This window comes from Emys orbicularis, chromosome 4 (genome assembly GCF_028017835.1).
Source record: "Emys orbicularis isolate rEmyOrb1 chromosome 4, rEmyOrb1.hap1, whole genome shotgun sequence".
Lineage (NCBI taxonomy): Eukaryota > Metazoa > Chordata > Testudines > Emydidae > Emys > Emys orbicularis.
The window spans coordinates 20,716,290-20,729,331 of NC_088686.1; the positions used below are offsets into that span (position 1 = coordinate 20,716,290).

Here is a 13,042-nt window from a genome sequence, read left to right on the forward strand (position 1 = left end):
TACCACTCTGAAACCTGTCTTCCAACAGTGGCTAATCCCAGGTGCTTCAGAGGGAATGAACAGAACAGGTAATCATCCAGTGATCCATCTCCTGTTGTCCATTCTCAGCTTCTGGCAAACAGAGGCTGGGGACACCATCCCTATCCATCCTGGCTAACAGACACTGATGGACCTATGCTCCATGAACTTATTTAGATCTTTTTTTGAACCCTGTTATAGTCTTGGCCTTCACAACATCCTCTGGAAAAAAGAGTAAATAACACTTTCTTATTTACTTTTTCGACATCACTCATGACTTTATAGACCTCGATCATATCCCCTCTTAGTCATGTTTTCCAAGCTGAAAAGTCCCAGTCTTATTAATCTCTCCTCATATGGAAACTGTTCCATACCCCCAATCATTTTGTTGCCCTTTTCTGTACCTTTTCCAATTCATCTTTTTTTGAGATGGGGTGAATACTGCACACAGTATTCAAGATGTGGGCGTACTATGGATTTATATAGAAGCAATATGACATGTTCTGTCTTATTATCTATACCTTTCCTAATGATTCCCAACATTCTGTTAGCTTTTTTGACTGCTGCTGCACATTGAGTAGATGTTTTCAGAGAACTATCCACAACGACTTCAAGATCTCTTTCTTGAGTGGTAACAACTAATTTACAGCTCCTCATTTTATATGTATAGTTGGGATTACGTTTTCCAATGTGCATTACTTTGCATTTATCAACACTGAATTTCATCTGCCATTTTCTTGCCCATTCACCCAGTTTTGTGAGAGCCCTTTGTAACTCTTTACGGTCCGCTTTTGACTTATCTATCTTAAGTAGTTTTGTATCATCTGCAAATTTTGCCACCTCACCGTTTACCCCTTTTTCCAGATCATTATGGAATTCCATTATGTTGAACAGTACTGGTTCCAGTACAGTTCCCTGGGGGATACCACTATTTACCTCTCTCCATTCTGAAAACTGACCATTTATTCCTACCCTTTGTTTCCTATCTTTTAACCAGTTATTGATCCACGAGAGGACCTTCCCTTTTATCCCATGACAGCTTACTTTACTTAAGAGCCTTTGGGGAGGGACCTTGTCAAAGGCTTTCTGAAAATCTAAGTATACTATATCCACTGGATCACCCTTTTCCACATGCTTGTTGACCCCATCAAAGAATTCTAGTAGATTGGCGAGGCATGATTTCCCTTTACAAAAAGATCTTATCAATTTTTCCATCTATAACAACAGGTATTGCATCACTGCAGCTCTGTTAGGCCAAGCAGCCATGTGTTTGGATACTCTTTCTACCATTTCAACAATTAAAAACAGAATACTTACAGTGGCAGCATTAATTCCCGGGAAGATTCGCAGCAGCCCAACATTCCTGTTCATGTTAGTGTGGACCTTAAACTTCTTTGTGGTGTTGGCTCTCCACACTGTCTCCCAGTTAACTGTTAAAGAGAAACAGAACACCATAAAGAAAGAGAAGTCTCACTGCTCATTTAATTAAGCTTCACAACATTATATCAAGTGTATTTGTAGTACTTCATACTTCCTTATTTTTAAAGTCCCTGTACTATAATTCATTAGTATGACCTTCATACAAAAAAACTTCACTCACTGTGTTTATTATTATCCTATATTTCAATAGTGTCCAAAGGAACCATTAGGTCAGGCCTCATCGTGCTATATTTTAAATCTTAAAAATTACAAATAATTTAGATCTCCAGAAAAAAATCAATATTATTCAGCAGAAAAGTTTCCACATTATTATTCCCCCATATTTTTAATACAGCAGCTTGGTTATAATGTACTAATTTAAGACAAGAAATATTAAATGTAAGTGTATCTGTTTGGTCCTTACTAGTGAACAGCATGATCTGCTGTTAAAAAAAGTTGACACTACATTCTAATATAATCTTCTGAAAATGTAAAGTTAATTCAGTGATTGTGCAAAGTCGTTGACTGATAATCCACTTACACCTATGCCATCATTACTATCCAGGGCCGCCCAGAGGATTCAGGGGGCCTGGGGCAAAGCGGGGGAGCTGCGGCGCTTGTACTCACCCGGCGGCGGTCCGGGTCTTCGGCGGCATTTCGGCGGCAGGGGGCCCTTCAGTCGCTCCGCATCTTCGGCAGCACTGAAGGGCCCCCCGCCACCGAAATGCCGCCCAAGACCCGGACCACCGCTGGGCCAGGGCTCGCGGGGCCACCGAAGACCCGGACTGCCACCGGGCCAGGGCTCACGGGGCCCCTGTGGGGTCCAGGGCAAATTGCCCCACTTGCCCCCCGCCTCTGGGCAGCCCTGTTACTATCCCCTGTTATAAACTACCCTCCTTCTACCTTCACCTGTTTAGAATATTCGGAAGGTTTGGGGGCAACAGAATGGTATGAAGAAGGTCTAACGTAAATGAAACATTTACTTTTCACACATTCTAATCAGGACTTCATTACTTTGTAATTGGAATTATATCAACAAGAACTCCAAGTCAGAAAAAATACATCTTCTCAAATATGAAAGATGTGACACGAATTCCAAATGTCATATTAAAGACAGATGTTGTTACTGTTGCCACTAATCATCTCCAGACCTTATAATGTAGTTACTAATGATTAAATAAAATAGCAAGGATTCAATTAACTGTGATTATATATTTAAAGCCAGATGCCAGCTGTTTAATCGTCTGTTTGTGTTCCATTATTAAAAGCCAAATCATGCATTATGGATTTCAAAAAGTTTACTATTCCAATGCAAGAGAGAAATATCAATAACTGACAACTTGTAGAAGGGGCTTTGGCTTTACTCCTGAGGGCATTCTGCGCCAAAAAAAAAATTCTGCGCACAATATTTTAAAATTCTGCAAATTTTATTTGTCAAATAAATGTGGAGGCTCCAGCATGGCATTGGGAAGTACAGGCCGCTGGCTGCACAGAGGTGGGAGATCACTCTGCAGCTCCTCCCCACCCCCCGGGACATGGCTCAGCAGTGAGGCTGCACCCAACCCTGACATAGTGCAAGGACCGAGTCTGCCCTAGAAACACCTCAGGGCCCTACTCCTCCCTGCCAGGTGCATCAGATGTGGGCAGGCAGGCTCAGCACGATCCAAGTGTGGAGGGGCTTATTGTGGGGGGATCCAGGTGTGGGTTGAGAGGATTCTGTGTGGGGATTCTGGGTGCAAGCAGTGAGCTGGATGCACAGGGGCTTGTTGGAGGGTTCTGGGTGCAACGGTAATGGGACTCTGCAGGGGGGGTCCAGGTGAAGGTGATTGGGGCTCAGCGGGGAAGAATCTGTGTGTGCGTGGGGATAGAGTTTGGCAGGGGGGTCGGGGGGTGCGAGGGTTCAGTGTGGGGGGGTCCAGATGCTGGGGGAGTGGGGCTCAGTGGGTTGGGGATCCAGATTCAGCTGGTTGAGGCTCCGTAGAGTGGGGATCCAGGTGCGGGTGGCTCTTCAGGGTGGTGCAGAGGGAGTGGTTCTTGGCGGGGGTGGTCTGGATGGGGGGGGGGTGAGGCTCGGCAGGAGGGTCTGTGTAAGGGGGGTCTGGATGCATGGGAGTTGGGCGGATGGAGGAGCAGCTCCTCGTATCATGATCCCTTCCCCCTGCAGCTGAGGAGCAATAAGTAGGGAGTTTGCAGAGCTTCTTGCAGCCTAGGGAGAAATCTGCCCTGGATGCCGTGCAGGGGAAGAGGAAGTCCCGTCCTCCCCAGCCCATACGGGACTAAAAGCTGAACCCAGCGCAGGGTAGGAGCCACCAGCCAGGTCTTCTCCAGTCCCGCCCCCTGCCCTACAGTGATTTACCTCTCTGCTGGCTGCCCTAGGCACCCAAAACATACTGCTGGGGAGGGTCGCATGACTGCTCTTATGGCTTCCCTTTGCTTCCCCATCAGAAAGGCATTTTCTGCGGGAAAGCAAAGAGATCTGGGGGGGAAATGAATTCTGTGCATATGCAGTGGCGCAGAATTCCACCAGGAGCACACTGCATATGACAACCCATGGCTTCAAGTACCATATTTCACTAAAAGCACAGATCATGCTGTAAAACTTAGCTCACAATGGAAAACAAACTGTTTCTTTTCACTTCTGGAGAAGCCCCTGGGCTGCAAGGACAGATAGAAAATTAGGATACATATTATTATAGACTTGCCCTGTGTCTTGTAAGGAATTAGTCACTCCTGAAAACATTCAGCTACTATCCTGATTTCTTGCAATCAATAGTCACAGCTGCTTTCAAGAATATCCAATATATATTTAAAAGCCTCCCTCCAAACGCCAGTAAAACAATTTTCCTCTCATTGTTAGAAATTGTCTTGTCCTGACATCAATCAAGACAGGCTATACATATCTGATATAATCTATCAGCATAAAGTTATTATGAACTTCCCAACACCGTCCCATCCCTGGCAAGCAAGACAGCAGATACATCACAAGGGTCTCAGGACAGTGCTTACAGAAAAAACAAACCAGGGGATTATATGGATAAATGTTTTTACTCATAAATTGTGAAACATATTTAAAGTGATATTCATGATGGTGAAAGAATCATCCACTCATGAGCAAATGGATCCCCACTGTGCTGAGGATGAGAGAGAGCAGTGGGATGTATGTGCAGATTCAACCTGAACATGTATAGCTACAAAATTTCTGGGAAGTTGACCAGCTCAATTCAGGAGATCACATAGCTGGATTTACTACTGGACCAAATGCTTTTCCTGTTTGACCAATGCTTCCTCAGTGCCTAAAGTGAACTATGCAATTCTGCATGAGCATTTTTATTTTTGCAGGAAAATACACCATAGCCTGCAACATGCCGCCAACAGAGGCAGATTGGGTCCAAGTAGTTTGACAAGTGATGATAACATATAAAATGATGTTCTAAAAAGGCAACTCTCTTGCCTTGTCACACCAATATGGCAGAGGAGGAACCTGGAGGTCCAACAAGCCTAGGGTTGAAATGGTTCCAGCTACCTACTATATATAGTAATATGTAATAATTCATAATATTATGCAGTAACATGTTTAATGCATTACAGTTGCTAAGTGCAGAACTAGTAGAAAAGTTTAAGTCTGGGGTAATATAGACCAAAGAAACAGACATCAGGAGAAGACCCAATTGGCCATGAGTGTAATGATTTCTGAGAAGTTACGGTGAAGGTGAGTGAGTACTGGAAAAGCAGAAAACCTGTGTCTTACTCTAGAGCTAGAGGAAGCTTTTGTTATATTACCTGAACACTCTCATAAAGAGGGGAGTATATAAAATAGCAACAAAAGAACTGACTATGCATGAGATGGCTCATGGTCTCCAGCTCTGCTCCTTCATCCCCATATTTGCTGCCTTCCCTACAGAAACTGACAGCTCCTACACCCTGTCTTACAATGCCATTCCTAGCACAGGAAATTTAATTCCTGCAGCAGGACAGGGGAAGGGTCCATGGATTAAAATAAAATTAATAGCAGAAATACAGAAGGCACTGGATGTATGCTCAGATGCTCAACATTAATCAAGTCCTAATAGCTCAAATGAATCATAGCTATATGTTCAATCATGTAACATGCAAATGCTTTCTACAATCTGAAAAACACTGTGTTTGATAAAACTTCAACTGCAAAGCAGGATCCTAAATCAGCTGAGAAAAGCATTCCACCACAATAGCCCTACAGACCACGATACCTAGCCTTTGAAGATGGATCAACTCTACTGCAGCAAATCCGTATTTGATGAGAATAGCAAGCTTCACTTATTCTCCTCACTTTTATACCATTTTACACTGGTTTAAGATTCTGTCTCCCACCATGTTTCAACTGCTCCCCTTCCTGCTTCCAGCATGGCTTCCTCTTCACACACAGAATAGCTGAAGTACTCTTAGGTTTAAATAAAACAGGGGAAAAGTGGCCTACATTTACAATAAGAAGCTGCAACAAAAGAAGCCATCTGGAAGCTGTTTTAACTTATATCCCAAACAAAAGCTTCTTTCTGGGATTGTGTCAAGGGAAACTCTCATATGTGCCTGTAATGAACTGTACCGAAACATCATTAACTAGACTTGTGAATCCCCATCACTCAGTCTCCAATAGTTTGATTCCAACCAGGGCCGGCTCCAGGCACCAGGCAACCAAGCTGGTGCTTGGGGCGGCACCTGGAGGGGGGCGGCGCGGCGCTCGGGCCGCCGGGGAGAGCGGGGCCACAGCCGGGCTCGCCGCCCTCCCCGCGGCGCTCTGGCCGCCCTCCCCCCCGCGCCCTCCCCCGGCCGGGGCTCGCCGCCCTCTCGCCGCCCTGCCCCCGGCGCTCTGGCCGCGGGGGGGGGGGGAGAGAGCCGAGCCCCCGCCGGGGCTCGCCGCCCTCCTCCCAGGGCTCCGGCCGCCCTCCCCTCCGGCGCCCTCCCCCCGGCCGCCGGGGGGAGAGCGGAGCCCCCGCCGGGGCTCGCCACCCTCGCCCCGGGGCTCCGGCCCCCCCCCCCGGGCTCCGCCCCCCCCCGGGGCTCGCCGCCCCCCCCCCCCCGCGGGGGGGAGGGGGCGGCGGCGGCTTTTTTGCCTGGGGCGGCAAAAAAGCCAGAGCCGGCCCTGATTCCAACCCCTTGATTCTATTTAGCAAGGAAGAATTTATTGGGGCAAAATTACTGGTAGGGGGTTGAAGATGTGATAGCTAAATAGGTGTGGCTTGGAGTAGGGCCTTGAGGGCTGAAGCAGTAGAAATCTCTCTCACCAGGCCAGAAGGTTGTCCTGGTAAGTGGGTGTTAAAGAAATTTTTGAGCCCTATTCATCATAATCATAGGTGGGAGGAGAGAGAGCAGCAGCAGTATTTACTAAGATGCCCAAGAATCCCCAGTTCTCTTTTTCCCCTGCAACAAGGGATGTTTTTTAAAGCTGTCTCATCTACACTCAAAGCCAGTGCCACCTAAAGGACATGAAAGCTTTTTTTCTTCCATCCTCAGTCAAAGATTAGACTTTGCTGAGACATCCTTCAGAATGTATGTTACCTACTTTGGAAACTATCAGTGTACTTATGTTTTCTTAAAAAATCTGAAGAGTGAATTAGACCTATCCTGGTTAACTTTGCCAAAATAAGATTAAACCATCTCTCATTAGAGATCCATGCCAAGATAAGAAGACTAAAGCTGAGATAACCAGGATAGGTCTAATGTTTACCCTATATTTTCTGAACCTATGTCTGAAAATGCGCTCTACTGAATAATGCTCTGTGTTCAAAATGTTACAGCATTAATGGAGGAAAGTAACTTATCCCAGAAGAGAGATCTATTTTAAACAAAATTAATATAGCCAGAAAACTTTCCTCTAGTTAGCATCGTTCCCCACACCGAGAGTTTTGCCGATCTGCTTAATACAGATCATGACTTCAGGGATAAGAGTACCAGTTATCTTTACAAATGACATTTTTCCATCCTGCAAATAACACCACTCGTACATTCTGCTCTGGCTTCCAACCTAATTAATCCAACTGAGCTGGATTAGTTCTCAAACAAACAAAAGTATAAATCCTTCCATGTCCAGCTAAGGCTTGTTCTGAGCCATTTCAAATCATGCAGAGAGCCGTACACAATCTCATTCAGCAATTCTTTTGCACTGTTTGTGTTACATATACAATATCCAAGAAATGGAGAAATTTTCCATGTCATGGCTCTATTTATGCACAATGTATGTCATTCTGTTTGATGAACATGCTATCCCACAACTTCTGCAGCTACATCAGGTTGTCTGGATTGTTCGATGAAAATAATCTTAAGAACTGCCAATATGAAGTAAGGAAGCTTATGGATAGGCAGATGACGTATGAGAATTTCTACCTTTCTATGTTCAGAATAATGCTTTATGGAATCCTATATGATGAACTGGCTAACTAGAGAAGTTATTCATTGAGCTTTTGGCACATTGCAACAGATAACGAGCAACCTGTTCTGACTTGGATGAGCTATGCTTGTAAAAAAACCTTTCAACTGATGTAGCATACATACTCCTCTGCATTATGTAAATTTGAGTACAAAGCTGATTATTTTAGGAACAAAGATAAGCACATTACTCATCTTCCTCAGAAACAGGCAAGCCCCTAAAGAGGATGTACACTATTTAAAAAGTTAGGTAATTATATTTTAGTGTACTAAATGTCCAACATGGCCTGGGGAAGGAAGGCAAACAGGCCAAAGCATATGAGATATAAAAACAAAAATTTAAAAACTTAAAGGTTTTCAAAATTGGGTGCCTAAAATTAGACACCTACAAATGTGGTCTGATTTTCAAATGTGCCAAGCATTCACAATTCCCTTTTGACTTCAGACCCTTCTGAAATAATCAGGTCACTTTCTGAGGAGTCTAATTTTAAGCAGCCAAGTTTGAAAGTTTTGACCTTCATACATAACTGTATGCTAAACCATTTTTGACAGAGGGATTGGGGGCAGAAGGCGTGGCGGTGTCCGGAAGTCTGGCTAGCTTCTGTTCCACTGTTAAGCCTCAGCACGAACCAGACTGTGACACCATTGTTACCATACAATCCAGTTGAAGTATGAAGTGGTTGGTTTAGTATATTGTGAAGACTTTTTAAGATTTTAAATTTGTGTTTTATATCCCACAAGCTGTAATATCTGAGATATCCGTGACAGGATGTCAGAATGTGTGTACTAAGGATGTTGTTCACTTGAAAGGTTTAGAATTACTGAATAGAAAGGAGTAAGAATGTGGAAGGTTCCAGGGTCATAGGTCCTGGAAGGTAAGTGAAGACCTCTTTTCCCTTTACAGAAGTATCAGATGGTGAAAGTCTTATCTCTTTCTGTCTAAACTAATAAAGACAAGACCATACATCAGGACAAAGGGAAAGAAATCAAACTAATACAACACATTCTAGAAAGCAGCAAACTTTTGTTAGGCAACACATACACAAACGCCACAATACAGGTTTGAACTCATTTATTATAGGAGTACAGTAGCTCTAAAAGTGACACCTCCCTAAGGAGTGGTGACTGAACTCAAAGTTATGAAATCAAACAAGAAATACAGCTTTTAATGATCGCAAAGCTCCAGTCAAACAGCAGCACTTTCTTCTCACCCTTCTCTGCGAAGTGACAGGCGAGTCGTACCATTATATAAGCTACACGAGTGTTCATTAGAATTCAGGGTGACAGCCAATGGGTGGAGAGCACAAACCAACTTATGGATGGTTCTTAAAGGTGGAAAGCAAGACAAAAAAATACAGCCGCCTTTTTCTGGCAATAATTTGTCATAATCGATACACGCCTTTTGAAATGAGTCTATCCCAACTAAATATTCATTCCAACAATAAACATGCCTGTATTTGTAAGAAAAAATACCTCAATGTATAGAGCTGGCATTTACCTTGATAATATGAATAAATAAATGACTTGGGCTTTTTACTATGTACAACCGGAACTGCCTAATACTGCCAAGCAAAACACAGTAACTTGGCCAATGATAACTAACCATCCTCTGTCTTTTACATTAGTGATGCTATTAAGGTTGATAGTGTGCATCCTCACACCTTTCCCTGTTGTATCTATCTGCAAAGTCCAGCAATTTTTTTATGTACTTGATTTTTCCTGCATAAATCTTTCAATGTTTCTTTAAAAAATAAACAAAACCAAACAACAATGATGACAACCTCAGCACTCAAAATCCCTATGCTAACAAACCATATGCATGTGTGATGGAGAAAAACTAGGTAGAATAAAGAAGCAGATTTTAGTTTGATACTTTCAGGCAATAAAATACTTTCGGATGATTTAGTTGGGGATTGATCCTGCTTTGAGCAGGGGGTTGGACTAGATGACCTCCTGAGGTCCCTTCCAACCCTGATATTCTATGATTCTATGAATAAAGAGTAGCTGAAGTGAGAAATAAATTATGAAATGCACTGAGACTGTGTCCTTATACACTGTAGTTAGTAATTAGCCTGGGCTTCTTTTTTGTCTGCCCCGTTCAAATCTGTAAGGCACCCCTGGAGTCAAGGTCTATTCTTGATCACTGAAGATATTACAAATATATTTTTAATGTATTCCAATGCTTTTTGTCCTATGCTGCATCAGGAGCTTAAAGTAAGTATTTAATGGGCGCTTCCTGAGGCTTGTTCACATGAACAACACTCTGGAATCTTTTCACCGCTGCCTACAAGAATCAAGCTTGCCAGATCCAAAATTTTGGGGAAGTTGATACAGCCAGTGCGTCCAGAGATGGACAATGGAACTGAAGGAAGGTGCTGAAAAAGCCATAGGAAACTTCTAAATATTGACCAGGGACATTAAAGGAAAAGAGGACTGATGAGGTCAGAAACAAACCACAAGGATTGATCAGTGGGAGCATGGATCAATGGGGAAAAAATGAGAGGAGCAACTGGAGGTGAAGAGGCTGCTGCAGATGCACAGAATGCAGATTAACCTTCTCTATTCTGCCTCACTCTTTGGATCTGAGACAGATACAGCATAGCATAGCTCTCTAACCACCAGCAGTATCTCTCCACCTCGCCCTTCTGCACCAATTAATCAGTCATAGTGGGCTCTGGTCCCATTATACTCCCACCTTCCATTCTCTTGCTGGAACCAGATAATCAACTCCTCCTAATCTCTCTCTCACACCTTCCAAGCCCAGCCTGTCTCCCAGTTTGTAGACCTGTGGAGCTGGATTCTCAGAGGAAAGTTTCTGTAGACTGTCTATAGCTCCTTCTGGAACTGACAGCAGATCCGCAGCAGACTGAAGCAGCCAGGGCCGGCTCCAGCTTTTTTGCTGCCCCAAGCGGCGAAGAGAAAGTCCGAGAGGGACTTGCTGCCGAAGACCCGGACATGCCGCCCCCTTCCATGGGCCGCCCCAAGCACCAGCTTGCTGCGCTGGTGCCTGGAGCCGGCCCTGGAAGCAGCAAAAGAGATGGACTTGTCTGAAAAAAGTGAAGGAAGACAATGTACACAAGCAATTTAAATGGTTAAAAATAGCTGGGTTGGTTTGGTGTGTTTTTAAAAGCCCCAAATGGTTCCTTTTCTCCACAAGAGCTTCTCATGAGGATTCTAGGAGTGCACTCAGGGAAAATAACCATGTTTCAAAAAATTTATTTTAGACAGAGTAAAGCTGCACTAGTTATAGATACTGTCTGTATTCTGTGAACTATGGTTTTCCAAAATGAAACAATCATTCAGTACTGACACTTCCACTTTGGACAAGTGACACTACACTAACAATGCAATCAATTGAAACAAATAGTAATAATGGGGCAATTCATGCCATCAGTTTTTAAGCACAACTCCCCATTGATTTCAATGGGGGAGTTCTGCTTACAATTTAATGGGACATTATGGCCAGGAAAAAGTAATTGATAGCTTTATCGTTTTTCTACTACAAAAAACAGGTACTCATAAAGCAGATCATTTGAACCCAAGAAAGAATTTACATAAAGTTTGATTCCATTATTGATCATTAAGAAAACCGAATATTTATAATGTCATTTGTCCCAGTTTATAAAAATTCAGTAGAAAAATTCAAGACAACCCATCCCAGTATTCAGAAATAGTACAAAGGGAAGCGTTCTGGTTAACAGAATACATTAAATTTTTTCCTTAACTACAGAAGTCATTTATTTGCCTGAGTTAATTTTAACTAAATTGTGATAGCAAAAGTAAGAAAGAGATTCCCTTTATCTCCCAGATGTTCTGAAGGCAGTTATTGTGGGGAATCTCACAAGATGCACCTCAGTTCTGAGAAGTACAAACCTACTACACCTCTACCCTGATATAACACGAATTCGGATATAATGCGGTAAAGCAGTGCTCCGGGGGGGCGGGGCTGCGCACTCCGGTGGATCAAAGCAAGTTCGATATAATGCGGTTTCACCTATAACGTGGTAAGATTTTTTGGCTCCCGAGGACAGCGTTATATCGAGGTAGAGGTGTATTCCAATCTTGGAATGTGGCTGAATGGACTGTCAATTACTTGAAATTTAAAAAAAATAAATTATAGTTGGGTTTTTTTTTTAACACTGCTCATCATCATAGTATCTGTATAAACATTAATGGAATTATCCTTACAAGAGCGTTCTGAGGTAGGGAAGTATTATTAACTTAATTTTTCAACTGGGGAAAACTGTGGGACAGAGAAGTTAAGTGACCTCTTAAGGTTACACAGGAGGCCTGTGACACAGCCAGGAATAGAACTCAGATCTTCCAAATCCTAATCAAATGTCTTAGGGTACGTCTACACTTACCGGAGGGTCCGGCGGCAGGCAATCGATGTTCTGGGATAGATTTATCGCGTCTGGTTTAGACGCGATAAATCGATCCCGGATCGATCCCGGAAGTGCTCGCCGTCGACGCCGGTACTCCAGCTCGGCGAGAGGAGTACGTGGCATCGACGGGGGAGCCTGCCTGCCGCGTCTGGACCCGCGGTAAGTTCGGACAAAGGTACTTCGAATTCAGCTACGTTATTAACGTAGCTGAATTTGCGTACCTTAGTCCGAAGTGGGGGCTTAGTGGGGACCAGGCCTTGGCCACAGTACCAGTCTTTTCAACAACACTAACAGGAGAGGTTTTTCAAGTTAGGTGGACATCCACTAGGGACTAGAGATGAGGGAAGGGAGTGAAAGGTTAGTGCATCCATTCTCTGCACCACTTCTACCCCCAGATATATTTTTTAATTTAACTGGACACCAGCACGAACAGATAATTTTCAGAAGTATGAAATATATCCAAGGCCTGGTCCCCACTAAGCCCCCACTTCGGACTAAGGTACGCAAATTCAGCTACGTTATTAACGTAGCTGAATTCGAAGTACCTTAGTCCGAACTTACCGCGGGTCCAGACGCGGCAGGCAGGCTCCCCCGTCGATGCCGCGTACTCCTCTCGCCGAGCTGGAGTACCGGCGTCGACGGCGAGCACTTCTGGGATCGATCCGGGATCGATTTATCGCGTCTAAACCAGACGCGATAAATCGATCCCAGAACATCGATTGCCTGCCGCCGGACCCTCCGGTAAGTGTAGATGTACCCTTAGTCAAGGTTTGTAGTGACCTCTTGACATCTTGACGTTTTAAATAAGTTTCTTCACCAAA

At 43.9% G+C, this 13,042-nt stretch overlaps 1 protein-coding gene across 1 annotated transcript in view; it reads right to left on the reverse strand.

Annotated features, from left to right (window-relative positions):
* Positions 1-13,042, reverse strand: part of ASPG (asparaginase) — a 78,465-nt gene that overhangs the window by 34,605 nt on the left and 30,818 nt on the right. Inside the window, exon 7 of the mRNA XM_065404277.1 lies at positions 1,336-1,448. Within this exon, the coding sequence (XP_065260349.1) occupies positions 1,336-1,448 (113 nt within the window). The remainder of the gene's footprint in view (positions 1-1,335; positions 1,449-13,042) is intronic.